Source organism: Lissotriton helveticus, chromosome 2_1 (genome assembly GCF_964261635.1).
Source record: "Lissotriton helveticus chromosome 2_1, aLisHel1.1, whole genome shotgun sequence".
NCBI classification, from domain to species: Eukaryota; Metazoa; Chordata; class Amphibia; order Caudata; family Salamandridae; genus Lissotriton; species Lissotriton helveticus.
Window position 1 is genome coordinate 1,740,039,676 of NC_136059.1, and position 27,490 is coordinate 1,740,067,165.

Here is a 27,490-nt window from a genome sequence, read left to right on the forward strand (position 1 = left end):
TCTGGAGTGACTATCAATTTCTAGTTGATGATACCATTTACATAATTCAAGTTTTTTAAATACTGTTGCTCCATTTATAGTGCTTATCATATCATTTAAATAAGGGCCTGGATACTGTTCTCTCAATAGCAGTATTAGGGATCCTCATGTCCACACATATCCTGATGTCATCAGTGTCTTTTTTTGGAACAATAACAATGGGACTTACCCAAGGTGTTGGACCTGTTACTCCTTCAATTATATCTTGTTCAAGTAGGAGTTTAATTTCTTTCTCAACTTTTTCTTGCATGTGAATTGGCACCCTTCTATGTGTTTTTGCCATTAGTTTTATTGTCTCGTTTATGTGCAAAGTAATTTTTTTTAATTTAAATTTACCTAGTTCTTCAAATAGCTTAGGATATTTCTTTAGAATTGGGTGATCTGTCGAAATATTGCAATTCATTGCTAATAAACCCATGAGCTGAGCAGTTATATTGCTTAGTAAGCAGGGGCCCTGAATGTCACCTTTTAATACATGTACATCTTCCTTACTTGTTAAGTTTCCATATTGTAAAGTTTCTTCAAACTTTCCTAAACATAGAATTGGATGTTTGGCGCCCCATTGGAAAATCCCATCCTCATCGCCATTGTAAAAGGATCCTCTGGACATGGTATGAGGTATTCAAATATGGGGCCTTATTTATGACGGTGTGCGTCACTTTTACGCCGCAGTGCGTCACCTTTTGTGACGTACCAGCGGTGTAAAAAATGTGCCTTGTTGCCCCATATTTACAAAGTGACGCATCTAGGTAGATGCCTCACTTTGTAAACCCCTGCTCACATTATACCTGCGCCAGGTATAATGTATGCAGGGGAGGCGCTCTGGGGCAAGAAAGGGTCCTAAAAGTGACGCAGTGAAATCTATAAGATTTCACTGTGCCACTTCTAGGAGTCAAATGCGTCAATATCTTACGCCTGCCTCACAGCAGGCGTAAGACTAAGGCAGGCCCACGTATCTGTAGCTCCTTGCGACATGATGCGTCATACACTAAATATGACGCATCAATCATGACGCAATTAGGGTGCACTGAGAAGTGACGCATCGCTGCTTTCACGCAGCGATGCATCACTTCTCATAAATGAGGCCCATATGCTTGTATTGGAACTCCTACATCAGCTTCCAACCTTGTCTATGCCCTGAGCTGAACTTCTGTATTCTTTTAAAACGCAACCTTCTTCTGTGGAACTTCTACTACAACATACTTCTAAATGACATCACAGTGTCATTACACATCATTACACCTTCTTGAAAAGGGTGCAAACTCTGCCTATTAGAGACTCTAAGCAGTCAGAGACACACCAATAAATTAACCTGTGCTCACCCTCTGGTAGCTTGACGCAGAGCAGGCAGGCTTAACGTAGTTTATGTGCAAAGTATTTGTGCAACACATCAAACAGTAATAGTGAAAACATCACAAAAAACTCCACACTAGTCTAGAAACATAGAATAGGATTTGATAAATAAAACAAGACTAAAGCGACTAAAATTCAATAAGTAGAGGTCAAGATCTGAATTTTTAAAGAATACAAGTAAAAATAGCGCTTAGAAGTAAAAAGCAGGCATGGGGGTTATCTGGTCTCACTGGCCCTTGGTAAAGTCAAGACTACAGGGCGACTATGATGGGGCATGGGCTGAGTACAGGAGCCACACAAGACCCGCTGAGCAAAAGTACCTTGATCCTGGACGCAATAACTAGATGTGGGGTGCAGTCGAGCGATGCATCGGTGGTGATCCCACATTTGAGGTTATGCGTCAATTTTCTCCATGCAACGCGTCAGTTTCACTGGAACAAGTACCTGGATCCACTTCCAGTGGACCAGGCAGCTGTTAAGGCTTTGATATTCCTGAGTCTTAAAACAGGAGGTAAGCCAGCATGCCCTTGGAGATCACTTTTGGTTCAACCAAGAGTCAAGTTCTTCATCAGCAGACTAGCAAAGCAGCAGTCCTTGTAGCAACACAGCAGTCCTTCCTCCTAGCAGAGTTTCTTCACAGGTCCAGTAGCGTCTAATTTGGTGGGTCAGAGACCCAGTACTTATACCCAGTTGTGCCTTTGAAGTGGAGGTAACTTCAAAGAGGGGCTCTGAAGTGCACAGAGGTCCTCCCTCCCAGCCTTGCCTCCAGACTCACTACAGGAGGGTGTGCAGCCCTTTGTTTGGGGACATGTCACTGCCTATTCGGGTATGTCAGCTCCTCACTCCCACCCTGCCCAGTATGACCCACCAAAATGGGGATGGCAACTCATTCACACCTAACCTTCCTGTGTGTGTGGCTGCCTAGAGGAAATGCACAAAAGTCCAGCTTTCACCCACCCCAGTGTGTATTGGAGACAGGCTGCAGGCACATAGAGCTAAGTGCAGAGAAATACATTTTTTTCCAAAAGTGGAATTTCTAAAATAGTGATGATAAATGTAATGTTTAGCAACTTTTAGCAAATAACCACTCAGGCAACCCTCACATTTTCATGTGTGATTTGAGCTCCACTTCCTTCCAGGCAGTGTGCTCACGATCATTACCTAACAAACAGTTTACATCAACTTTCAGAAGACCTAGTGACCCTCCCGCTTGTCATCCACCACAAACTGGTGGAATGCAATGGGTATAATTTGCTCTGGGGCCACCAGCTCACTCCTTTCCATAGTTGTGCTGTCTCCTGTGTCTCTCAGAGCCTCAACACCTTGCCCATTGATGGTAACCCACTGCCTATTCTTTGCAGTACTGGCAAGCACATTGATTTTTGGAACCATCTCACTGTCACCTAGGGACACTAGGGTAACCTCACTGAGCTCCCCTCACTTACTGAGACAAACCCCTCCTCAAGCACTATACTTGCCACCCATGGTGTCTTCCCTCCAGTGGGAGGCTGTGCTCTTTTTTGGCACTTGGGATTCACCATGTAATGCTCATACTCGAAGCACTCATAGCATTTGGGATTTTTTGGCTGACTCATTGGGAACGCTCTTCTTCTGGTGTCCAGATTGGGAATGAGACCCTTTCTCCTGTGAATTATTTTGGGGGGCTTGAGAGAACTCTCCCTCTCCTTCTGGTGGATGCCCTGACCACCCTTTTGGGAGTAACCCCGGATGCCTTCTTGGACAATCTGGTTCTGACCCAGATTTCAGCCTACTAAGCAAGCTTTCTGGGCCAGTCAGCTTGCTATCACCCAGGTGTTGGTGCAGTTCTGGAAAATAAATATCTAGGATGTACTCTTTCAAAATCAAGTTGCGCAGCCCTGAAAAATTATCAATTTTGCTGCCCATCACCAAGCCCTTCAGTGCCTTGCTAGCATAATCAAGGAAGTCCACCAATGTTTGTGAAGAGATTGTGTGGCTGGCCCTGAACCTCTGTCTATACCTCTCAGGGATCTGCCCAAACGTACTGGCTAGTATGGCCTTCATTGGGATGTACTGAGTTTGACCCTCTCCATTTAGTTAAAGGAGTGTGTCCCTCCCCACCAGGGTCATGTATTTCCATAAGCTTCTCCAGTGGACACTGCAGGTACACTGTCACCACTACACCTGGACTGTACTTGCATGGCTTTAATGCCCCGCTCTCTAAGGCTTAACTCATGGGCCACCTTCCTCTCCTTCGTGGCCAGCCTTTTCTCCTCTAGAGATTGCTTCCTCTCCAGCTTGGCAAGAGCTTGCTCCCTTTTTTCCAAAGCTTGCTCCTTCTCAATTTTTGAAAGCTCTAGTTTTAGTTTCCTCTCCTTGCTCCTATCCTCCAGCTCCTCTGGGGACAGGTTCCCAGATGACACACTGCTCTCTGCACATGGATGAACTTCCAGTCGTAGGAGCATACTACCCCTCTCCCTAAAAGATCACATGTCAAGGCCCTCAGACAGGTCTTGTTCCAATTCTTCCTCAGATCCTGATCTTCCTCCTAATTATCTGTGTGGTTCTGGTGGGCTTCTGCCCATGATGTCAAAGCTGTTTGGGGCTCTGCTTTTTTACCACTCCCTTTGGCGAACAACCTTTTCTCCTGGCAAAATCCCTTCAGCTGGACCACTGTGTAGCTCTCTAGGCTGACCAGATCAAAATCCATCTTGTCAGGTGATGTCACAGACACAACAGTAACAAGCATTTGCAACGCAATAGGTCTCGCATTAGGAAAGTGTGAGCTATTGGTATTGTAAATGACACATTTTTTTAATATGTGTTGGCTTTGAAAATATATAAATTAATAGCATTGTTATTCACAAAGCCAATAGCTTTCACTTTCCTAATGCGAGTCCTATTGGCTATGGCAACGCTTGTTGGTAGCAAGCAAGGACAGTGCTGTTGTGGTTCTGAGTGATGATGTGGTGGTGTTCCTGAGTGATGTGGTGGTGTTCTTGAGTGATGTGGTGGTTCCCCTGAGTGATGTGGTGGTGCCCCTGAGTGATGTGGTGGTGCCCCTGAGTGATGTGGTGGTGTTCCTGAGTGATGTGGTGGTGTTCCTGAGTGATATGGTGTTATTCTTGAGTGATGTGGTGGTGTCCCAGAGTGATGTGGTGGTGTCCCCGAGTGATGTGGTGGTGTCCCCGAGTGATGTGGTGGTGTCCCCTAGTGATGTGGTGGTGCCGCTGAGTGATGGAGGGTGGAGTTGGAGGGTGGAGTTGGAGGGTGGAGTTGGAGTTGGAGGGTGGAGTTGGAGGATGGAGTTGGAGTTGGAGGGTGGAGTTGGAGGGTGGAGTTGGAGGGTGGAGTTGGAGGGTGGAGTTGGAGGGTGGAATTGGAGGGTGGAGTTGGAGTTGGAGGGTGGAGTTGGAGGGTGGAGTTGGAGGGTGGAGTTGGAGGTGGAGTTGGAGTTGGAGGGTGGAGTTGGAGGGTGAAGTTGGAGTTGGAGGGTGGAGTTGGAGGGTGGAGTTAGAGTTGGAGGGTGGAGTTGGAGGGTGGAGTTGGAGGGTGGAGTTGGAGGTTGGAGTTGGAGGGTGGAGTTGGAGGGTGGAGTTGAAGGCTGGAGTTGAAGGGTGGAGTTGGAGGGTGGAGTTGGAGGGTGGAGTTGGAGGGTGGAGTTGGAGGGTGGAGTTGAAGGGTGGAGTTGAAGGGTGGAGTTGAAGGGTGGAGTTGAAGGGTGGAGTTGGAGGGGGGAGTTGGAGGGTGGAGTTGGAGGGTGGAGGGTGGAGTTGGAGGGTGAGGGTGGAGTTGGAGGGTGGAGTTGGAGGGTGGAGTTGGAGGGTGGAGTTGGAGGGTGGAGTTGGAGGGTGGAATTGGAGGGTGGAGTTGGAGTTGGAGGGTGGAGTTGGAGGGTGGAGTTGGAGTTGGAGGGTGGAGTTGGAGGGTGGAGATGGAGGGTGGAGATGGAGGGTGGAGATGGAGGGTGGAGTTAGAGTTGGAGGGTGGAGTTGGAGGGTGGAGTTGGAGGTTGGAGTTGGAGGGTGGAGTTGAAGGGTGGAGTTGAAGGGTGGAGTTGGAGTTGGAGGGTGGAGTTGGAGGGTGGAGTTGGAGGTTGGAGTTGGAGGGTGGAGTTGAAGGGTGGAGTTGAAGGGTGGAGTTGAAGGGTGGAGTTGGAGGGGGGAGTTGGAGGGTGGAGTTGGAGGGTGGAGGGTGGAGTTGGAGTTGGAGGGTGAGGGTGGAGTTGGAGGGTGGAGTTGGAGTTGGAGGGTGGAGTTGGAGTTGGAGGGTGGAGTTGGAGGGTAAAGTTGAAGTTGGAGGGTGGAGTTGGAGGGTGGAGTTGGAGGGTGGAGTTGGAGTTGGAGTGTGGAGTTGGAGTTGGAGGGTGGAGTTGGAGGGTGGAGTTGGAGGGAGGAGTTGGAGTTGGAGTTGGAGGGTGGAATTGGAGAGTGGAGTTGGAGGGTGGAGTTGGAGTTGGAGGGTGGAGTTGGAGGGTGGAGCTGGAGGGTGGAGTTGGAGGGTGGAGTTGGAGGATGGAGTTGGAGGATGGAGTTGGAGTTGGAGTTAGAGGGTGGAGTTGGAGTTGGAGGGTGGAGTTGGAGGGTGAATTTGGAGTTGGAGGGTGGAGTTGGAGTTGGAGGGTGGAGTTGGAGGGTGGAGTTGGAGGATGGAGGTGGAGTTGGAGGGTGGAGTTGGAGGGTGGAGTTGGAGTTGGAGGGTGGAGTTGGAGGGTGGAGTTGGAGGGTGGAGTTGGAGGGTGGAGTTGGAGGGTGGAGTTGGAGGGTGGAGTTGGAGGGTGGAGTTGGAGGGTGGAGTTGGAATTGGAGGATGGAGGTGGAGTTGGAGGGTGGAGTTGGAGTTGGAGGGTGGAGTTGGAGTTGGAGGGTGGAGTTGGAGTTGGAGGGTGGAGTTGGAGGGTGGAGTTGGAGGGTGGAGTTGGAGTTGGAGGATGGAGTTGGAGGGTGGAGTTGGAGGGTGGAGTTGGAGTTGGAGGGTGAGTTGGAGGGTGGAGTTGGAGGGTGGAGTTGGAGTTGAAGGGTGGAGTTGGAGGGTGGAGTTGGAGGGTGAGGGTGGAGTTGGAGGGTGGAGTTGGAGGGTGGAGTTGGAGTGTGGAGTTGGAGGGTGAGTTGGAGGGTGGAGTTGGAGTGTGGAGTTGGAGGGTGAGTTGGAGGGTGAGTTGGAGGGTGGAGTTGGAGGGTGGAGTTGGAGGGTGGAGGATGGAGTAGGAGTTGGAGGGTGGAGGTGGAGTTGGAGTTGGAGGGTGGAGTTGGAGGGTGGAGTTGGAGGTAGGAGTTGGAGGGTGGAGGATGGAGTTGGAGGGTGGAGTTGGAGGGTGGAGTTGGAGGGTGGAGTTGGAGGGTGGAGTTGGAGTTGGAGGGTGGAGTTAGAGGGTGGAGTTGGAGGGTGGAGTTGGAGGGTGGAGTTGGAGGGTGGAGTTGGAATTGGAGGATGGAGGTGGAGTTGGAGGGTGGAGTTGGAGTTGGAGGGTGGAGTTGGAGTTGGAGGGTGGAGTTGGAGTTGGAGGGTGGAGTTGGAGTTGGAGGGTGGAGTTGGAGGGTGGAGTTGGAGTTGGAGGATGGAGTTGGAGGGTGGAGTTGGAGGGTGGAGTTGGAGTTGGAGGGTGAGTTGGAGGGTGGAGTTGGAGGGTGGAGTTGGAGTTGAAGGGTGGAGTTGGAGGGTGGAGTTGGAGGGTGGAGTTGGAGTGTGGAGTTGGAGGGTGAGTTGGAGGGTGAGTTGGAGGGTGGAGTTGGAGGGTGGAGTTGGAGGGTGGAGGATGGAGTAGGAGTTGGAGGGTGGAGGTGGAGTTGGAGTTGGAGGGTGGAGTTGGAGGGTGGAGTTGGAGGTAGGAGTTGGAGGGTGGAGGATGGAGTTGGAGGGTGGAGTTGGAGGGTGGAGTAAAGTGCACTTATACCCCAACTGGGGTGTCCTGGCTCTGTAACGCATACCGCTGTGGAACCCTTCCTGGCTTTTCCCTGTGAAATGTCCACTCCTGGGCACCCCCAAGGTAAGGCAGGCATCCCAGCGCTGTTGGGGCCGTTGTGGAGATTAAGCAAGCTATTGCCCAGAGTTGCAGAGTGGGACCCATGATTAGAATAGGCACCCAGGCGAGAATTATCGGGTCCTAGGAAATTGAGCCCTAAGATCCGCCGAGGCAGGAATTGAACCCTGGTCCCGGGCCAGACCTCTGCATCAGGGTCTGCCGCTCCAACCATTGAGCCACACTTCTCCAGTGGAGTTGGAGGGTGGAGTTAGAGGGTGAAGTTGGAGTTGGAGGGTGGAGTTGGAGTTGGAGGGTGGAGTTGGAGTTGGAGGGTGGAGTTGGAGTTGGAGGGTGGAGTTGGAGGGTGGAGTGGGAGGGTGGAGTTGGAGGGTGGAGTTTGAGTTGGAGGGTGGAGCTGAAGGGTGGAGTTGGAGGGTGGAATTGGGTGGAGTTGGAGGGTGGAGTTGAAGGGTGGAGTTGGAGGGTGGAGTTGGTGTTGGAGGGTGGAGTTGGAGTAGGAGGGTGGAGTTGGAGGGTGGAGTTGGAGGTTGGAGGATGGAGTAGGAGTTGGAGGGTGGAGTTGGAGGGTGGAGGTGGAGTTGGAGTTGGAGGGTGGAGTTGGAGGGAGGAGTTGGAGGGTGGAGGATGGAGTTGGAGGGTGGAGTTGGAGGGTGGAGTAAAGCGCACTTATACCCCAACTGGGGTGTCCAGGCGCTGTAACGCATACCGCTGTGGAACCCTTCCTGTCTTTTCCCTGTGAAATGTCCACTCCTGGGCACCGCCAAGGTGAAGCAGGCATCCCAGCGCTGTTGGGGCCGTTGTGGAGATTAAGCAAGCTATTGTCCAGAGTTGCAGAGTGGGACCCATGATTAGGCACCCAGGAGAGAATTATCGGGTCCTAGGAAATTGAGCCCAAGACCCGCCGAGGCAGGAATTGAACCCTGGTCCCGGGCCAGACCTCTGCATCAGGGTCTGCCGCTCTAACCATTGAGCCATACTTGTCCAGTGGAGTTGGAGGGTGGAGTTGGAGGGTGAAGTTGGAGTTGGAGGGTGGAGTTGGAGTTGGAAGGTCAAGTTGGAGGGTGGAGTTGGAGGGTGGAGTTGGAGTTGGAGGGTGGAGTTGGAGTTGGAGGGTGGAGTTGGAGGGTGGAGTTGGAGGGTGGAGTTGGAGGGTGGAGTTGGAGTTGGAGTTGGAGGGTGGAGTTGGAGTTGGAGGGTGGAGTTGGAGGGTGGAGTTGGAGTTGGAGGGTGGAGTTGGAGGGTGGAGTTGGAGGGTGGAGTTGGAGGGTGGAGTTGGAGGGTGGAGTTGGATGGTGGAGTTGGAGGGTGGATTTGGAGGGTTAAGTTGAAGGGTGGAGTTGGAGGGTGGAGTTGGAGTTGGAGGGTGGAGTTGGAGTTGAAGGGTGGAGTTGGAGGGTGGAGTTGGAGTGTGTAGTTGGAGGGTGTAGTTGGAGTTGGAGGGTGGAGTTGGAGGGTGGGGTTTGAGGGTGGAGTAGGAGGGTGGAGTTGGAGGGGGGAGTAGGAGTTGGAGGGTGGAGTTGGAGGGTGGAGTTGGAGGGTGGCGTTGGAGGGTGGAGTTGGAGTTGGAGGGTGGAGTTGGAGGGTGGAGTTGGAGTGTGGAGTTGGAGTGTGGAGTTGGAGGGTGGAGTTGGAGTTGGGGTTGGAGTTGGGGTTGGAGTTGGGGTTGGAGTTGGGGTTGGAGTTGGAGGGTGGAGGGTGGAGTTGGAGGGTGGAGGGTGGAGTTGGATTTGGAGTTGGAGAGTGGAGTTGGAGGGTGGATTTGGAGTTGGAGGGTGGAGTTGGAGGGTGGAGGTGGAGGGTGGAGTTGGAGGGTGGAGTTGGAGAGTGGAGTTGGAGGGTGGAGTTGGAGGGTGGAGTTGGAGGGTAGAGTTGGAGTTGGAGGGTGAGGTTTGAGGGTGGAGTTGGATGGTGGGGTTTGAGGGTGGAGTAGGAGGGTGGAGTTGGAGGGTGGAGCTGGAGGGTGGAGTTGGAGGGTGGAGTTGGAGGGTCGGAGTTGAGGGTGGAGTAGGAGGGTGGAGTTGGAGGGTGGAGTTGGAGGGTGGAGTTGGAGGGTGGAGTTGGAGGGTGGAGTTGGAGTTGGAGGGTGGAGTTGGAGGGGGGAGTTGGAGGGTGTCGTTGGAGTTGGAGGGTGGAGTTGGAGGGTGGAGTTGGAGGGTGGAGGGTGGAGTTGGAGTGTGGAGTTGGAGGGTGAAGTTGGGGGGTGGACTTGGAGGGTGAGGGTGGAGTTGGAGGGTGGAGTTGGAGGGTTGAGGGTGGAATTCAAGGGTGGAGTTGGAGGGTGGAGTTGGATTTGGAGTTGGAGGGTGGAGTTGGATGGTGGAGTTGGAGGGTGGATTTTGAGTTAGGGAATGGAGTTGGTCGGTGGAGGTTGAGGGTGGAGGTGGAGTTGGAGTTGGAGGGTGGAGTTGGAGGGTAGAATTGGAGGGTGGAGTTGTAGTTGGAGGGTGGAGTTGTAGTTGGAGGGTGGAGTTGTAGTTGGAGGGTGGAGTTGGAGTTGGAAGGTGGAGTTGGAGTGTGGAGTTGGAGTGTGGAGTTGGAGGGTGGAGTTGGAGGGTGGAGTTGGAGGGTGGAGTTGGAGGGTGGTGTTGGGTTGGAGATGGAGTTGGAGTGTGGAGTTGGAGTTGGAGGGTGGAGTTGGAGGGTGGAGTTGGAGTTGGAGGGTGGAGTTGGAGGGTGGAGTTGGAGGGTGGAGTTGGAGGGTGGAGTAGGAGGGTGGAGTTGGAGGGTGGAGTTGGAGTTGGAGGGTGGAGTTGGAGGGTGAAGTTGGAGGGTGGAGTTGGAGGGTGGAGTTGGAGGGTGGAGGGTGGAGTTGGAGGGTGGAGTTGGAGTTGGAGGGTGGAGTTGTAGTTGGAGGGTGGAGTTGGAGTTGGAAGGTGGAGTTGGAGTGTGGAGTTGGAGTGTGGAGTTGGAGTGTGGAGTTGGAGGGTGGAGTTGGAGGGTGGAGTTGGAGGGTGGAGTTGGAGGGTGGAGTTGGAGGGTGGAGTTGGAGGGTGGTGTTGGGTTGGAGATGGAGTTGGAGTGTGGAGTTGGAGTTGGAGGGTGGAGTTGGAGGGTGGAGTTGGAGGGTGGAGTTGGAGGGTGGAGTTGGAGGGTGGAGTTAGAGGGTGGAGTAGGAGGGTGGAGTTGGAGGGTGGAGGTGGAGTTGGAGTTGGAGGGTGGAGTTGGAGGGTGAAGTTGGAGGGTGGAGTTGGAGGGTGGAGTTGGAGGGTGGAGGGTGGAGTTGGAGGGTGGAGTTGGAGTTGGAGGGTGGAGTTGGAGGGTGGAGTTGGAGTTTCAGTGTGGGGTTGGAGTTGGAGGATGGAGTCGGAGTTGGAGGGTGGAGCTGGAGTTGGAGGGTGGAGTTGGAGGGTGGAGTTAGAGTTGGAGGGTAGAGTTGGAGTGTGGAGTTGGAGTTGGAGGGTGGAGAGTTGGAGGGTGGAGTTGGAGTTGGAGGGTGGAGTTGGAGGGTGGAGTTGGAGGGTGGAGTTGGAGGGTAGAGTTGGAGGGTGGAAGGATTCAGAAAAGGAAGTGGCAATGTTCAAATACTAATGGAGGGTCGCGTTGCTCAGTTAACTCTTTAGCATGCCGTTTTACAAAATAATCTCTCATTAAGGTCCTATAAAGACGCTGTTCTCCTCTGCTTCATAAATACATATATAGTAAAAGTTGCATCTGAGTACATAAAGACATATTTGCTAATTATTTTAAATGAGACCGTAGAAGAGAACAAGACATTATTTCGGTGTAGAGTTACTGTTTATTTCCTGTGTACTATCGTGTAGTAGCTGTCCTTTATAGTAAATGGGTTGCTTCTGATTGTTTTTAATCAAATCACCTTTTTTCCAGGATGGCTACTGGGTGACGTTTAGGAATGGGGCGGAAAAATGTCGCGTTGGTCATTCTTTTATTTTGATTGCAGGTGACGTCATTAGCTGACAAACACAACGCAGAAAAATAGACTATTCTTGTTAAATGTTGAATTGGAAACTGCCCCGTTCTATGAGACTTTGAGTTGAATGCTAGAACTGTATTTCTTTGCAAGAACAGGATAAAACACTACCGATAACGTCACTGGGAGAGATACATGTTCCAGTTCCTGTGTTGTCGCCTACGAGGCACAGCAACAGTTGTGTGCGAGGCATGCTCAAGGTGAAGTTGTATTTTAGATGCGAGCGCACTGCCAGAGGTGTGCTCCGTGAGAACTTGCCGTTTTAAATAGCTATGGCCTTAATTCACAATAGGACGAAAGGCTGAACTCCGAGTAGGATTGGGATTTAAAATCGGTCCGCGCACGTTAAAAAAACAAGCTCTCGGCATTGCTGTGGCGGGAGAGTGGGAGCGGGAGCGCATTCCTTTGAAGTCTGATGCGGGGGCGGGGGAGCGGCAGCCTTTGAAGTCTGATGTACTATTAAAAAACGGAACCTCCTGAGGCTTGAGCCAGGAGTAGAGCGAAATTGTGTATTTTAAACCTAAAGTGACAGAATTGTTTCATCTTTTTAAAACTTGCACTCACCTGCCCTGAGCACCTCGCGCTTTCACGAGTCCTCTGACAGCTGAATTAAAAGCTGCCTCTGGCGAGGGTTTGTTTTTGATTTCCCTGCCGCCATTGTCCAGGACACAGGCCACGCCCACCTGGCCAGGCCACGCCCACCCTCCCTTCCCTCGCTATATAGAGCGCGCTGACTGCAAGCGCTGCTACTATTAAAAAACGGAACCTCCTGAGGCTTGAGCCGGGAGTAGAGCGAAATTGTGTATTTTAAACCTAAAGTGACAGAATTGTTTCATCTTTTTAAAACTTGCACTCACCTGCCCTGAGCACCTCGCGCTTTCACGAGTCCTCTGACAGCTGAATTAAAAGCTGCCTCTGGCGAGGGTTTGTTTTTGATTTCCCTGCCGCCATTGTCCAGGACACAGGCCACGTCCACCTGGCCAGGCCACGCCCATATTTTATCCCCCCTGCCATCTATAAATCATGTGCTTATACAGGAAGCGCAGCGGACGAGCGCAGCGGGCGCAACGATTGCGCGCCGAAGGCGCGCATAAGGCAAGCTCGTCTGCGCTCGTCCGCGCCGAGTCCGGGCCAGGGGCCACCTCCCCTACATCCTATGCCAAACATCCCATAGCCTACAGTGCGGACGTTCTCCACGGCATGAGGTCCTCAGGTCCGGTCTGTGAGCTGCATCGCTACGAGGTAATCTCCCTTCCACCCATTTGTCCATATTGCAACTCCCCTTTTACCCGGTGGCAGACCAAAACACCGAAGCAGGAATACCGGATGTTTTCACTAAACTGCAGATCTCTGCCAAAACATAAGGTGGAGATTTCGTTTTACTAGAAGAGCGTTCGCCGGACGCAGTATTTCTATCTGAAACATGGCTGACACCCGATTCTGACCCGGCTGTTGTAACCTCCCTCCCCTCGGGCTTTCAAAACGTCCGACAAGATCGTTCGGAGGGTAGAGGTGGAGGGTTAGCAATCATATTTAAAGAGCAATACCACTGCAGACTCATCCCCGAAACTATTCCAGACTGTGAGAGCCTTGCTTTCTCGCTGGAGTTCTCCCCTAACCATTGTTTTTCGGGCACATTGATATACCGCCCACCTGGTCCCCCTAAACAATTTCATAATCTCTTACCAGTAATCATGGCGCCACACGTTAGCGCTTCCGCCAACTATACCGTGTTAGGCGACCTCAACTGTCATTTTGATTCACCGCTGGACTCTTCGGCTATCACGTTAGCCGATGACCTGGCTGCACTGCAACTTAGCCAACGAGTAAAAGCATCGACCCATGTGAAGGGTCACCTGTTAGACCCAGTGTTCAGTAATTGCGAGGATCTTGTGGTTGGGCTTCCGCTCCCCCTCCCATGGACTGACCACTCTTTGGTGCCCTTTACTTGGTCTACTCAGAAATCCGGTTCAGTAAAACCATCGTTAAGACTTGCCAGATCCTGGGCACGGATACCTACAGAGGAATGGAAAAACTTACTTATGGAAGAACTTCCCCCTAACAACGAAGATCCATGTTTGGCTAACCAGGCCTATGAAAACTGGATCCTGCACTCTCTCGAATCCATCCTCCCCCTCAAGAAATCAACGGTAAAACAGCACCGTGGTTCTCGGAGGCACTTAGGAACAAAAAGCGCCAATGCCGCAAAATTGAAAGAAAATGGCGCATAGACTACTCCATGGAGGAAAAGACTCGATATCGAGAGGAGATAAAAGCATATAAAAAGGAACTAAAAGCCGCCCAAGCAATGTACTTCTCCGACAAGATTTTAGCTGCAAAATCTAAACCTAGAGAAATTTTTCAAACTTTGCAAAAACTCACAAAACTCCCGTCTCCAATTGTTTTGAAGGAAAAGTCTGTTTCCCAGTGCAATGACTTGGCTGAATTTTTTTCAGCTAAAGTAAATAAAATATATGCCTCTTTCCCCTGCACTCTCACTCCCACCCCTCCGCTAATTCAGGATAAAATCAAGACCCTAGACTCCGCTACAGTTCCCCCACCTCTGCTCAGCCACTTTCCTTGCATGGATCTTGAAGTATTGGAGTCCATGGCTCGGAAAGTAAAATCCGGATCCCCATCTGACCCGGCACCCCGTGAAGCCATGATGCTGGTCTCTCAGACTGTCCTACCAATCATTAGGAACCTGCTAAATTCCTCCATTGCCTCGGGCACTGTCCCTTCTGCTTGGAAACGGGCGATGGTCCGAGCGCTGATAAAGAAGCCCAATCTGGAACCATCGGACTTTGGGAACTATCGTCCGATTTCCCTGCTCCCCTGGGTGAGTAAGATCGTGGAGTGGTATGTCAATCTCCAGCTGGTCAGCTTCCTTGAAGATAACCAGCTGTTAGACACCACCCAGACAGGGTTCAGGCCTAAGCATGGAACAGAATCCGCCCTCCTAATGGTCATCGAGGAGTCCAGGAAAATCCTTGATCAGGGAGGATCAGTGGCAGTGATCCTCCTTGATCTCAGCGCGGCGTTCGACACGGTCAGTCATGCCACCCTACTGAACCGCCTTTCGAATGTCGGCATTGTAGACAAGGCGTGGCTCTGGTTACAATCTTTTTTGAGCAACAGGTCATTCCAGGTGTTTGATGGACAGACAGTGTCTTCTAGCATTCCCCTGAAGTGTGGAGTCCCGCAGGGCTCCTCATTAAGCCCCGCGCTCTTCAACGTCTATATGAGGCCACTGGCTGAGGTAGTTCGTCCGTATGGAGTCAAGATCATATCCTATGCGGACGATACCCAGCTGGTGGTCTCATTAGCGCAGGAGGCTCTCCAACCACGATCAGGGGGACTTACCGAATGTCTGGAGGAGGTGAAGACCTGGATGACTCGGTCATCATTAAAACTAAATGGTGACAAAACGGAGCTCATGCTCTTGGGCCCTGCCGACCCCACATTCTTCAATTCACTGTGGCCCCCCTGTCTAGGTCCCCCTCCGGCCCCCGAATGATAACATCAAAAGCCTAGGGGTATGGCTGGACAGGAGTCTCTCACTCAACACCCAGGCCACAATGCTTTCAGCCACCTGTTTTGGAATACTCAGGACACTGAAGAAAGTCCTTCCTTTGCTCCCAATGGAGGCAAAGAAGATAGCCATACAGGGCCTGATACAATCACGGCTGGACTCCAACAACGTCCTATATCTGGGTGCACCAGAGTACACCTTAAAGAGATTACAACTGGTACAAAACTGTGCCGCGCGTACTCTGCTGCAGATCCCTCGTAGATTGTCAGTAAAGGCGGCTCTGACTAATCTTCACTGGCTCCCAGTGCGCAAGAGAGTCACTTTCAAAGCAATGTGTATTGCTCACCAGGCTTTCTGGGATTCGGGCCCCTAATCACCCGTGATCTAGTAAGCCAGTATCACCCAGGGAGAAATCTACGTTCTAGTCAGGCCTTTATGGCAGTAGTCCCCAGAGTTAAAAGGTCTAGATCTGGCGGAAGGACGTTTGCCTTCAACGCCGCCAAGATCTGGAACTCCCTCCCGTCTCACTTGAGATCCAATCCTGATCTCGTTTCCTTCCGTAAACAATTAAAAACACACCTATTCAATTCCGTTTAATTTAACTCAGTTCTCCCTCCTTTTCTGGTTCTCAACCTCTTTATCCTTCACTGGTTCCTTTTTTAGCGCTTGGACGCCTCAGGGCAGCAATCACGCTGTTATAAATTCACTTTCTTTCCTTCATTCATTCATGCAGGAGGTGGCGGAGAGGCAGCCTCTGAAGTCTGATGCGAGGCACAGACAAATGGTGGTGTGTGACGTGGCTGGCCTCGTGCACGCGCCTGTCTCACATGAACTGTGGCTAATCCGCCGTTTTGGTAGACTGTTCTTTTCCCCTTACTATAATCTCGCCGGAGCAATGCGCAAGCGCATTGGCTCAGGTGAGACCTAAAAATGGGGATAGGGAAAAACTTTGGAAAAACAAAAAATGTCAAACAGGGAGAACTGATTCGAATTGGTATAGATAGTAGAGTACATCGAGTCACTGTACAGACTGCGCAAACACAAGTCCTATCCTCAATCCTAGTCAGGGTAAGTCGGATAAACATCTTAGATGAACCCATGCTAACCCTCTGGTAGATTGGCACAGAGCAGGCAGGCTTAATTTAAGAGGCAATATATAAAGTATTGGTGCAACACTTCAAACAGTACCACAGTGAAAAACACTGGTATGAACACTACGAAAAGACTTCATAACAGTTTAGAAAATATAGATTATGATTTTATAAATAAAACAAGACCACAACGACGAAAAACCAATAAGTAGAAGTCAAGATATGACATTTTTAAAGAATAAAGACAAAAATAGCACTGAGAAGCAATAAATGCCTACAGGGGTAATCTGGTCGCGTTGGACAAGGGCAAAGTCTAGAGTACAGGCCGACCCTAATGGATTGTGGGCCAAGTACAAGAGCCACGCAAGGTCAGCAGAATTAACAGTACTTTCATCCTGGTCACAACACTGAGATGAGGTGTGCAGCTGATTGATGGGTCGATGTCGATCCCACAGTCGAGGTGATGGGTTGATTTTCTCCACACAACGAAGGCAATGCGCCTGGTTTCGAGATGCATTGGTTCTGAAGCTGATGTGCCGGATTTCTCCATGCAGTGGACGGGATGTGTCGATCATTTCTGGAGTGGCAGCGATGCGGTGATTCTGATGCATAGGTTCCGATGGTAATGTGCTGGTTCCAAGTGTGATCCGCTGGTTACGTTCCCGCAGCAGCAGCTATGCGTCGATTCTCCTCACACAGCAGAGGATGCGTCGGTTCCACTGGAGCAAGTACCTGGATCCACTTCCAATGAACCAGGCATAGGTACAGGGGGTAAGACTTTGATATCCCTGGGTCTTAAAACAAGAGGCAAGCCAGCATGCCCTTGGAGAGCACTCTGAATTCAAGCAGTAGTCCAGTTCTTTCTCAACAGAGTAGAGTGTAGCAAGCAGCAGGGTAGCAGAGCAGAAAAGCAATTTTTCCAGAGCAGCAGTCCAGCAGAGTGTCAGTCCTTGTAGCGGCACAGCGGTCCCTCCTCATGGTTGACTTTCTTCAAAGGTACAGTAGTGTCTTATTTGTTGGAGTGATAGACCCAGTACTGATACCCAATTGTGCCTTTGAAGTGGAGGGGTCTTCAAAGAGGGGCTTTGAAGTGCACAGAGGTCCTCCCTCTAACATCTGGCTCCAGACTCACGATAGGAGGGTATGCAGCCCTTTGTGTAGGGACAGGACACTGACTATTCAGGTGATAGTGTCAGCTCGTCCCGGTTGTCCTGCTCAGGATGACCTATCTGGATTTGGACAGCCACTCAGCCACACACAGAAAGGCTAGTTGTGATTGTCTAGAGGGAATGCACAAAGTCCTGCAGGCACACAGAGCTAGAGGCAGAGAAATACCATCTTTCTAAAAGTAAAGCAAAAGACACACAGATGATGGATGAAATGCAGACCAAATCAAACATTCACCCCTAGCCAAGAGATCTGGGTTAAATCAATCGTTCCTTTGCTGACCATGCCACTCCACTTTAGAACCACCCACACGCAAATCTTTCTTGACCTTGTGCCTCATGTGAACAGTCCAGCCCGAACTGCCAAGCCAGGTCATCCCTGGAATGGAAACAAGCATCCTGGGACTTGTTTCCGGACATCACCCTTCATCAGCCAGGCTAGCTTGTATCCAGTGGCACAGTGATCCAGGGACCCACGTCGGGACACAGGTAATGCACTGTACTAGGGATTTATAGACAAATTAAATATACCAAATGTGGAATGTCAATCAAACCAGGTTTAAGGGGAGAAGCACATGCACTTTAGCACTGGTTGGTACTTGTAATGTGCTATGAGTCCTAAGGCCAGCAAAAAGAATTCACGAATTTGGAGGCAAGCAGACAAAGGTTTGGGGAAAGGCCACCCTAGAGATGTCAGGACTAACAATGCCAATTTGGAGGTCACAATAACCCCTTTTGACAGGCCTAAGCTTACATTTTAAATATAAGTCAATCCTGAGTATGCCTTATTAGCCATAAAGGTAGGGCGCATGGTTTTTACCATAAAATTATTACATGTTGTACTTTCAAAATTGTCTTTACTGTGAAAATGCTCTCAGAGCTATTTTCACGGTAGCAGGTTTGGCTGCTCTATAGGAAAACACTGGGATACAATATTGAATACGAATCCTGTATCTTGGGAATAGGATTAGCTAAACAATTATATTAATAATAAAAATCCAGTTCAAAGGCGAAGCTGAAGTTGTTCTAAATAATTCAGAAAGCTCATTTTTAATACGTTACCATTGCCCTTCCCTTTTCCCCTGGAAACTAAATCTGCATTTTGTCCTCTTACTTTGCACAGCCAATAATTATAATTTAAATCGCCATGAATGAGGTGTGAACTTACTCTCAGGTGCAAATAATAGAATTACTTTAAAAAAAAGAGATGACCCCTCTGAACCTGACAGAATATGGAATGGAGGGCTGGGAGGTTCCTTGTTGATATTAAAGTGTAATGTCCAGCGTGAATGTCACATCCTGCTTGACAGGTCAGCTGGGCTTTTCATATGACACTTGGGGGTGCACTTCAAAGAGGTCTCCCCTGTCACCAGCAAATGTTCGCTGACACCTCGGCAGGGCCATTCTGTTGTCTTCACAGTCAGTCAGGCCCCAATCACAGTGGGCCTTCTTTGACTTTAGAGTGTCACATCCTGTTTGACAGGTTTGCTTGGTTTACATATAACATTTGGAGTGCACTTCAGAAGAGAGAAACAAAATGCCAAAACAATTTGTGTGTATTCACTGGTTTCTGAACGCGCAGCTTAGTTATACCAGACTTCTGTCTCTGAGGTTGCTGTGGGTAGAGGGAATGCATGAAACTAGAATTTGGCGTTAGACGTGTTAGAACACTTGGATTACTAAAAATACTCAGACACACACACCTGCTATCTGAAAACTGAGAAGGGCCCAGAAGACTGGATCTGTTCCCCATCTTGTACGCAGAACAAAGAAGAGGGTCATAAGGTTTACCTACTCTTAAAGCTACTGGGACCAAAGCTACAACAGGCTTTTTCTTGCAGCTGAACAGTGGGCATGAACTGGACCACACTATGGTCCTCTGTCTGCCACCCTTTGAATCTCTAAGTGCCTCCCCTGAGGTCCCGAGGAGCTTTAGAAGTTAACTCCTGTGCTGGTTTGGGACTTAAAGGACTAAAGTCAAAGGGTAATATGTTTGACCAGGATGAATCTGGTTAGTGTATCCAACCCTTATTGCATCACAGCCCGCGTCAAATTGTGCTTTGGTCCTGTTCTACCGAGACCATAGACTATCAATGGCACTTTGTGCTTCCTGGGGTTATTTCAATTTAAAATTTAAAAAAGTCAAATCTTCGGTTCCCCGTATTGGATTTTTGTCATCTTGTTATCATTTAATGTATTATATTTTATTCTAATTTTCTAATTCATTTTGGGATTTTTATTGCTTTGCATTTTGACTTTATTAGTTTAGTACAGCATATTAGTTTAGTACAGCATAACTATTTTACACATTGCCTCAAAGTCAAGCCTTTCCACTCTCTCATGGGTACCATGGGTTTCAGCTCAGGTTAATTTAGTGGCTTTAAAGATTAACCCTGACAAGGTTTGAGATTACTTGAGGCGGGTGCTTAGCAACCTCGACTAATAACTCAATTTCTTACTGCAATACTTAGCAAATTCCTATCCAGTAGAGTTGGGACCACATAGCTGTACAAGAACATTTCTGTAAACATTCCGACAGCTGCACACTGGCAAATGTGGATGTACACATACTCTGCACAATTTCAAGCAAGCTCCATCATCCAAACTTTTATTTCAAACAAAGTGGTCAGAAAAAAAAGGGTTTTGCATCATAATATTTGAATTAAATCCTTTTTGTATAAAGGAACTCACCTGAACACTCCATTTCTGACAAGGAATTCCGGACACCGTAATATTAACAATTCCCTGGTAAAATCTTCCATTATCTTTATAACATGTTTCTGTAAAAACAAAAGAAATATTTAATAGAAAGCACTGAGACCATTTTAGTGGCAGCAGTAGGTTTAAAGTTTAGGGCCTCAGGGGTGGGGCCTCCAAAGGTTATTCCACTGCTACCCTGCCTAGAAGAACTGGAGGCCAGCCTAGCAGTGCAACCTACCTGTGCTTCTGTCCAGAAACATTTCCTGCATCTACGATTCCCTTTATACCCCGCTATATATATATCGTGTGGGTGCTCATCCTAATGGCCTGGTGACCAGGAGGTTGGAAGTGGATCTGGCAGAATCACGTATTGACCAGGATTTCTACTTAGAGCTCTAGCCACACTCTATGATTAGGGACAAATTATTATCTCTCAATCTCAGCCAAACTGTCTGTTTCTGAGGTGCTGTTTTTAAATTAACGCCACATCGGAAGAAAACAAAGGTCTTAGGTAGTCCTTCAGACTGTTAAAGCCAGAATGACCATCCTGAAAAGGACATTACGCAAACACGCATACACCAGAAAATAATAGTATCCTTAGCATTGGTGATGGGTCATGAACTTTTAATTTTGTATTTTACAATTCAGGATATCAGTTTCCAATATGCATATCTTTACTTATAGAAAAAGCTGTAATTGTTTGGATGCAAGCATAATTGAATGTACTTTTGAAATTCGCAATATACTATAATTATAATATTTTTTTTCAATGTAGCCAGTAAAAAACCTTGGAAACAAATTGAGGAAATTATACTTACTGGTAACACTCTCCTTCTTAAAATCTGTTGAAGAGAATGAAAGTTGTTCAAATAAATACTATGCGATGATGCAGCAACCAAAGTTGTTGGAACAACCGTAGCCACCTCCCCAGAATATTACAGTATGTTGCTGAGAACCACGCCATACTTTTTACACACATTTCATGTACGTCATTATTACCTACAAGGCAACATGCTAAGGCTCTGGAACTAAAAGCCTGATTAAAAGGTAGGTGCAATTGTGTGCCAAAATGTCTCGCCTGCCGATTATCACTATCACATAGTGCAGTAATTAGGGGGCGCATAATCAGCATCCGGTTTGGAGATGCAGAGCTCTCAATGAGGAATTATGCAACAATTGTGCATATCTTCACACAGTCTCCATCTCGAGGTGTGCAAATTATCTTACAGTGCTATTTTACATCCTGATTTTTGCTAGGTTTTACATTTTGAAAATCAGGGGCCTAATACACTTTGTGCCCCGGGGGCGCAACGGGCATGGGTGCCCGCTATGTGCACCCCCAGGGCACAAGGTATTACGGAAGGGGTCACAGATGCTTGTGAGGCCCCTTATTTAAGACTGATAACACTGGTGCACATGTAACGCAAGCGCTATCATGAGAGGGTGTTCCATCTTTTTCATGGGGGTGTGTGGCTCAAATCAACTCGATTAGACAAGGCTGGTTTCAAAGAAGCACATATCCAAGGATTATGGTTATGAAATTAACTAGACTCTAACTCTATGACTTATGAAGCTCCTACGTTCTCAGTATTATCTGCTATTTCTTTGGGTAAGATATGTGCCTCATTAAACCTCCATAAATTAGTCACTCCTGGAGTCAAGCCCCGCCCAAACCCATTATTTAGATTTGGGTGGTAAGGGAACATCCAGAAGGAGAATTTGCTGGTGGATTGTTCTCTTCAGTACATTGGAAACATTTCACTGGTGGATTCTGTACAAATTCACCATTTCCTTTCAAAATAAGAAGTTTTATTACTGCCCTACTCTAAATCACTCCCTTGTGTCCGGACAATCCTCCTTATATCCCTTCTGCCTATTCTTGGTTTGTACACTTTTTCTTAATCCCTCCTTGTAAGTGATTGAAGGCTACGGCTTCACTAGGTTACATCTGATACCCTGCTCATCCAGTAACAGCACAGACTCCCACTTACTTTTACTGCAGCAAATATACTAAGCTACAAGCTTGAAAAAATACATAAGCAGAGCATTAGCTGCTCCAAACAGACAACTTATTAACCCTCTTCGATCCAGATTCCCATTCAAAATCAGCACGTACGTTACACCATGGACAACCAATCCCTTGGTGTGAGATAATTCACAGGTAGCTGCTGAATTCCAGTCACAGGACACAAAAGAGCGAGCGGGACTAACATTAAAGAAAATGGCGGGCTTGGGTTGTTGCAGACCTGAACGTTTGGGTTGATGTAGACATGAACAATTAAGTACGTATTCACAGCATGCACCACCATCAACCTTAGGCTTGGATGTCATTTAGGGGTCCCAGCTGCGACCCCTTGCTTGCCCCTTGCGACCCTTGGCACTGTATTTGCGATGTAAAACACAGAAAGAACCGGGGGTCTAATAGCCAACACTGTAGCCAACAGGCTTCAACTCCTCACAGAGGGAGTCGGAACATAGGTCACATGAAAGCCCACAAAGACAAAAAAAGCAATGAAAAAGAGAGCAAGAGTAAAGTGACTAGTGAGATCTAAAGACAACTAAATGGATTCCCATCAATCTATCGCAGTGATCAATATTCTCATTTGTTCATCCATCTATCGGGATGGTATGTCTCTTGATCATCGAGACTTATTACCATTCCAATAAAGATCAGCTGGATTGGATCAGACCCATAATCACTGAAGGCAGAGAATGTGTTACTTAATAACAGATCACAAGGGAATTCAGTGCAGTGCAAAACACAAAAAAGTAGTGATTTAAATTGGGTGATGAGGCGAAAAGCGAGAAACATTTTATTTAGAAACCGACTCACCCCCTAAATAAAAACAGAACAGTGCAAGAGGCAGTTTTAAACAAATAACTGCAAACGAAAGGCCGTATTTGCGACCCCTGGCCGCAGAGTTTGCAAAATCAGTGCCGGGAATGCAAGGGCAGCTCTTTCTTATGGACGTCGGTTGGGGCTCCACTTTCCTTGATTTCAGACCATTTTTAATTACAGTAATAGCGAATCATAAAATATTATTCACTATTACTGTAATAAAGAATGGATTACAATTAGCTGAAATATGACTCCCCTGGCAGCTAGGGTATGTAAAAAAAGCGTTAAAATATATGTTGTGTGCCTGCTAGTGGGTGAGAGCGTGTTTAAGTGAGTGTGTGTGTTTGTTTCAAAGTGTGTCTATGTATAAGCATGCATGCATGTGTGAGTGAAAGTAAAGGTTAAATGGCATGTGATGTCGCGTCTGCTACCCCTGGCATTTTGGTGAACTGACGTTCATGACCGTAGCCCAGAACTTCTCCGAGCAGGAGTAGGGTGTTATGCAGGGAACCTTTCAAACACTTCGAATTTGCTTTCCACAGAAGCACGATGGAAAAAAGCACTAATATATTCACAGCTTTCTCTGAACACTACTTAGATAAAATAAGAACATGCTGACAAGTGGTCGATGAGTGATTACTCTGGGTGAATGTAGGAAGTAAGCTCTATAAGCTGCCCTATGGTTGACACTTTCTGGACTTCAAACAGTGCCCTGATCTGTAAAGCCCCAGCACAAACACTTTCCCTGGTATCCCAGCCATGCAACTGAACGACAGTACTTAGAATATGACAGAGTGCAATCCTTCTCAGAACTATCCCTGGGTATTAATTGTGAAATTACGAAGAATGAGCCAGGGTACCGGGCTCCACTTTACCAAAAAATGGAATCTGGGTGCAGGTCTTCGGGTTCTGTAGGGTACTGGGGAGCTTGTTGCAGTCAGGCAGCGACAGCAGCATTAGGCCATGTTTGAAAATCCCTTTGTGGGAATGTTCTTCCATGGACAGCCATTCCTTAAAACAAAAGAGATCCTTTACGGCAAGGCAATGCTCCCTAGAAAGAAAAGGGGTAAAATTAAGTATATTGATGTGTTTGTGTTATCCACTACACTAAGTATTACAACAACAGAGTTTTGTATCAGTCTAGCACTACAGAACAGCAAAAAAACAAACTAGTATTTTGATGCTCACACTGTGCTGTCAAATGCAAAATCGAATGTTTATGGACCTTTCCCTTTAAAAAAGGTGCTGTTCCTTACCACTGTTTATTGTATGTGCATTTTTATCCCCAATACAAGGATAACGTGTAAGAAATCGGGTTATGTGTTTTAAAGGATGTGAGCCCTTCACAAGTAATAGGTCACAATTATTTCATTACTCTGAACCAAATACCCCAGTGTAGTATTTGCCTCTCTCAGGGTAGTCCAGCAGAGACATCCAAGGCCTATCCAGGGGAGGTGGTATGGCACACAACACCACTCAATACATTATTGTTCCGTCTGTGCCTTTTTTTATAAAAAGGAAATGTAATTTTATTACACACAAAACTAAATACTACACACTAAATTACAAATGTGTTCACCAGGTAGATAGATGACACCCTCATATCATATTGCACCCCTAGTGGGTCCTAAACCCCATACCCGCAATACCCCAGCGCACTTATGCCAGATGCAACGTCACAATATAAGGGGTGTCAGTATACATAAGATGTGCCTACTGCTTTATCAGGGAGTCATCACATTATTTAAAAAAGCCACATGTAAGGATTCATCATTGTATCACCATTAACAATAAACAATAAACACTCAAATGCACTCAAGAGAAGCATAAGCAGGAGAACGTTGATCAATAAGACTGACAATAAAGCATTTTAAATAAAACATTTCAATCCAAAGCAATGATAAACATGTGTGTCAGAGCCTATCTGTACTGTCTGCAGGCCACACAATGCAGCCATAGGACTAACCCCTAGGGTTCCCTGTACTACAGAGCCCAAGAGCAAAAGCTTCAGCTCTAAAGAGTGCGCTTTAGCAGATAGGCAAACCTCTATTGGGGTCATGTGCACCGGATCCTAGGAGACTTAGGGTAAATCTTTTTTAATACATTAGAATGGGATACTGTACTGCTGCAGCCCCCCAACTCTATTGTTAGTGGGGGACTACGAGAAGAAAAATATGCACAATTGAGCCTAAATAGGGCAGTCTGGGTTGCTTCACCGTCCAGAAAGGTGTAATTATGAGTAGCTTTCTCAATTTGTGATTTTCAGTGCATGGCCTAGTGCCAAGTCTCTCTGTTTTTTGCATTGCAGGTGCCAGTGCCCACCAGGTTTTCCCCCGCATGAGGGGGGAAAAGCCTTTACAACGCTGGCATTACCACGCGCTGCCATTACTATGCTGCTTTTACAATGCAAGTCGTTTCAACGACATGCGCTGGAGGGAGCTGTTGGACAAGCAATAGTTTAATGTTCTATTCCAACACCTTCCCTACTGTAACGTGGGCTGGAGTTGGAATAGAAAATTAAACTATTCCACTATCCAGCGCTTACAGCACAAGTCGTTGTAACGGCATACAGGACCAAGCACTCTTCCTGCTGCTTCCACAGCAGGAGCAGCTTTTCTCCCGTTCCCTCCTGTAGTGGGAACAGCAGTGTTGGTATTAATCTGTACAGCAGTGGACTCACGTTGTCACACTAGAATGAATTTAGTGTAAGCATTTTGGTAGGTGGGTCACAGAAAATCTTTCATGGGATTTCCCTCTGGCGAAGATATCACACATATGCACAGCTGCTGGCTGGATGCCCTACTTGCGAGATTTTTTTAAAAACACGACACAGCAAGGTGATTCATAATTAGGCACAACCGTAATTTTCTGGAAAGTCAGGTAGATCCATATTTATTCGGGGTATAGCACGATTAATCACACCACACCAGGCTAACTAATTTCCTTGTGGCTCACACATTTTAAGGTAACATTTTGACTAGCTATGGGAAGTGTCACCTCTTCCCTCCCTGCAATTGCATAGCCAGAAGTGTATTGGATCTGTTGTGAGGTGGTGTCATGTGTTTCCTGCATGGCCCATTTTAGTTTTTCCCTTTGTTAGCCTAATTATATATGTTGCAGGCTGCCATTTTTTTGCACACATTATTATGTAAACATGCCTGCTTTTGTGCCTCGGGCCCTGCATATGTTTTTGCGTTCTGTTCTTCTTCTGGGATTTAGTCTGAACACCATAGACAAGGTCAAACAACAATGCCACATGTTATTTTCTCTGGTCAGGAACTAGCACCTAGATATAACACAAGAATACAGCTGCTGTTTGTGAGCTCACGTCTCATCATATAACTGAGCTAAGGAGTTTAAGTACACACATTGAGTAAGTGTTCTAAAACAAGATTGCTACGTCAGCTGAGATGTAGAACGTTTATCTGTGTATTCTAAGGTACTGGCTCATCCACAAATACCAGAGATCTTTGATGAATAAACATTTAGCTTCAGTGGGGGGAGGGAGGGTTAGGCTAATCTGTCTTACAGCATGACAGGGTTTTTCATAGTATATGGTTCATTAGCCATGCTAACTGTATTTTTTATATGAAATTTTTTCTAACTGTGCCAAGAATTCTGCATTTTAGAGCACAATAGTTTAAATAAATATTCTAAACTTCCTTCGTGTCTCTTATTTATCCTATTGTGGACGAGTATGAGTGAGAGAGTGAAAGGGTGTGTCCTCTTACCGCGATCCAGGAGAGGATTGAGAGTGTTGTGTTCTGGGGTGTCAATTCACTTGTTTCTCTGGTGGGTTAGGAGAGCAAATGAAACCCTATGGCTAGTCGGACTCAGGCTCATAGATACTAAGGTGGTGACTCAGTCCCTACATGCCAATATTCTATGGTCCCTAGCATAGTTCCTGAACAGAATCCCTGCAACAGTGGTACCCAATTAAAGAGTGAGGCCACACTCTATAATTGGGTACCACTCTCAACAGATGCCTACCAGCAAGAGTGACATTAATTGCATCTACATCCCTCCCACCTATGACTTTCGCCATGCATGAAATTCCTGACTAGAAAGTGTTGGACTTACCGTTAATGGCAGTCACCCAAAATCTATTAGCTGGTTCTGTTACCCTTCTGGTGTGGCAAACCAAGATCCGATTTGATGCTCAAGACCTAAGCACAGGGTATGAAGCCCTTTGTGATACACACTGAAAGGAATCAACAAGTCCAAATACGTATTTTTACACATGAGGACAAGTGCTAATGCAGAGAATCTTAGGCTTGCAGGTGTTTGATAAGACATAGTGCCTGGGCAGCTAGCGCTGGGATCCCCTTCGTTCATCCATGGCTGCAGGTTGTGACTTCTCCACTGCCACCCGTGATGGGCTAGGTGGACCAGACTCGCCACAGTGCTACCCCATGGGCAGTGCTGAGGTAAAAGTAATGTATAAGAACACATAAAAAACAACATATGAATGAGGCAACTAATGGTGCTAGAGTTACTCAGCTCCATATTTTCCATACAACTTCCTTCTAGTTCTGATACTGGATTGAGCCAGGAAAACGGGACGACGTTCTTGCCCAAAACAAAGAAGTAAGCAGCTATGTCTAGATTCACCACTTCCTTCCGAGCAGTACATAGAGGGGTCCAGCCCTCTTACTACCAGACACTATACTTGGCCAGGCCGAGAGAAAGGTATGAGCTGCTGATCTTTCGATTAGCAAATCAGGAGGGGCAAGAAGTAGCTAGTTCGCAGCTCACATAACTGCAGGTCTAGTCCCACCCCCCTCGCCTCACGGAACATCAGGCCTCCAAGGCAGATGAGGGGAAGGATCAGACCAACAGTAGGCTGAGCTAAGAAGGACATAGACAACTGATTTGGAATG

General features: G+C 47.8%; 1 protein-coding gene across 1 annotated transcript in view; it reads right to left on the minus strand.

Moving 5' to 3' along the window:
• MUSK (muscle associated receptor tyrosine kinase) overlaps positions 1–27,490 on the minus strand; it is a 707,615-nt gene that overhangs the window by 107,042 nt on the left and 573,083 nt on the right. The window contains exons 10-12 of the mRNA XM_078676695.1: positions 23,486–23,661; positions 20,590–20,613; positions 19,763–19,851 (exon numbers count right to left, since the gene is read on the minus strand). Coding sequence (XP_078532821.1) covers positions 19,763–19,851; positions 20,590–20,613; positions 23,486–23,661 — 289 coding nt within the window. The remainder of the gene's footprint in view (positions 1–19,762; positions 19,852–20,589; positions 20,614–23,485; positions 23,662–27,490) is intronic.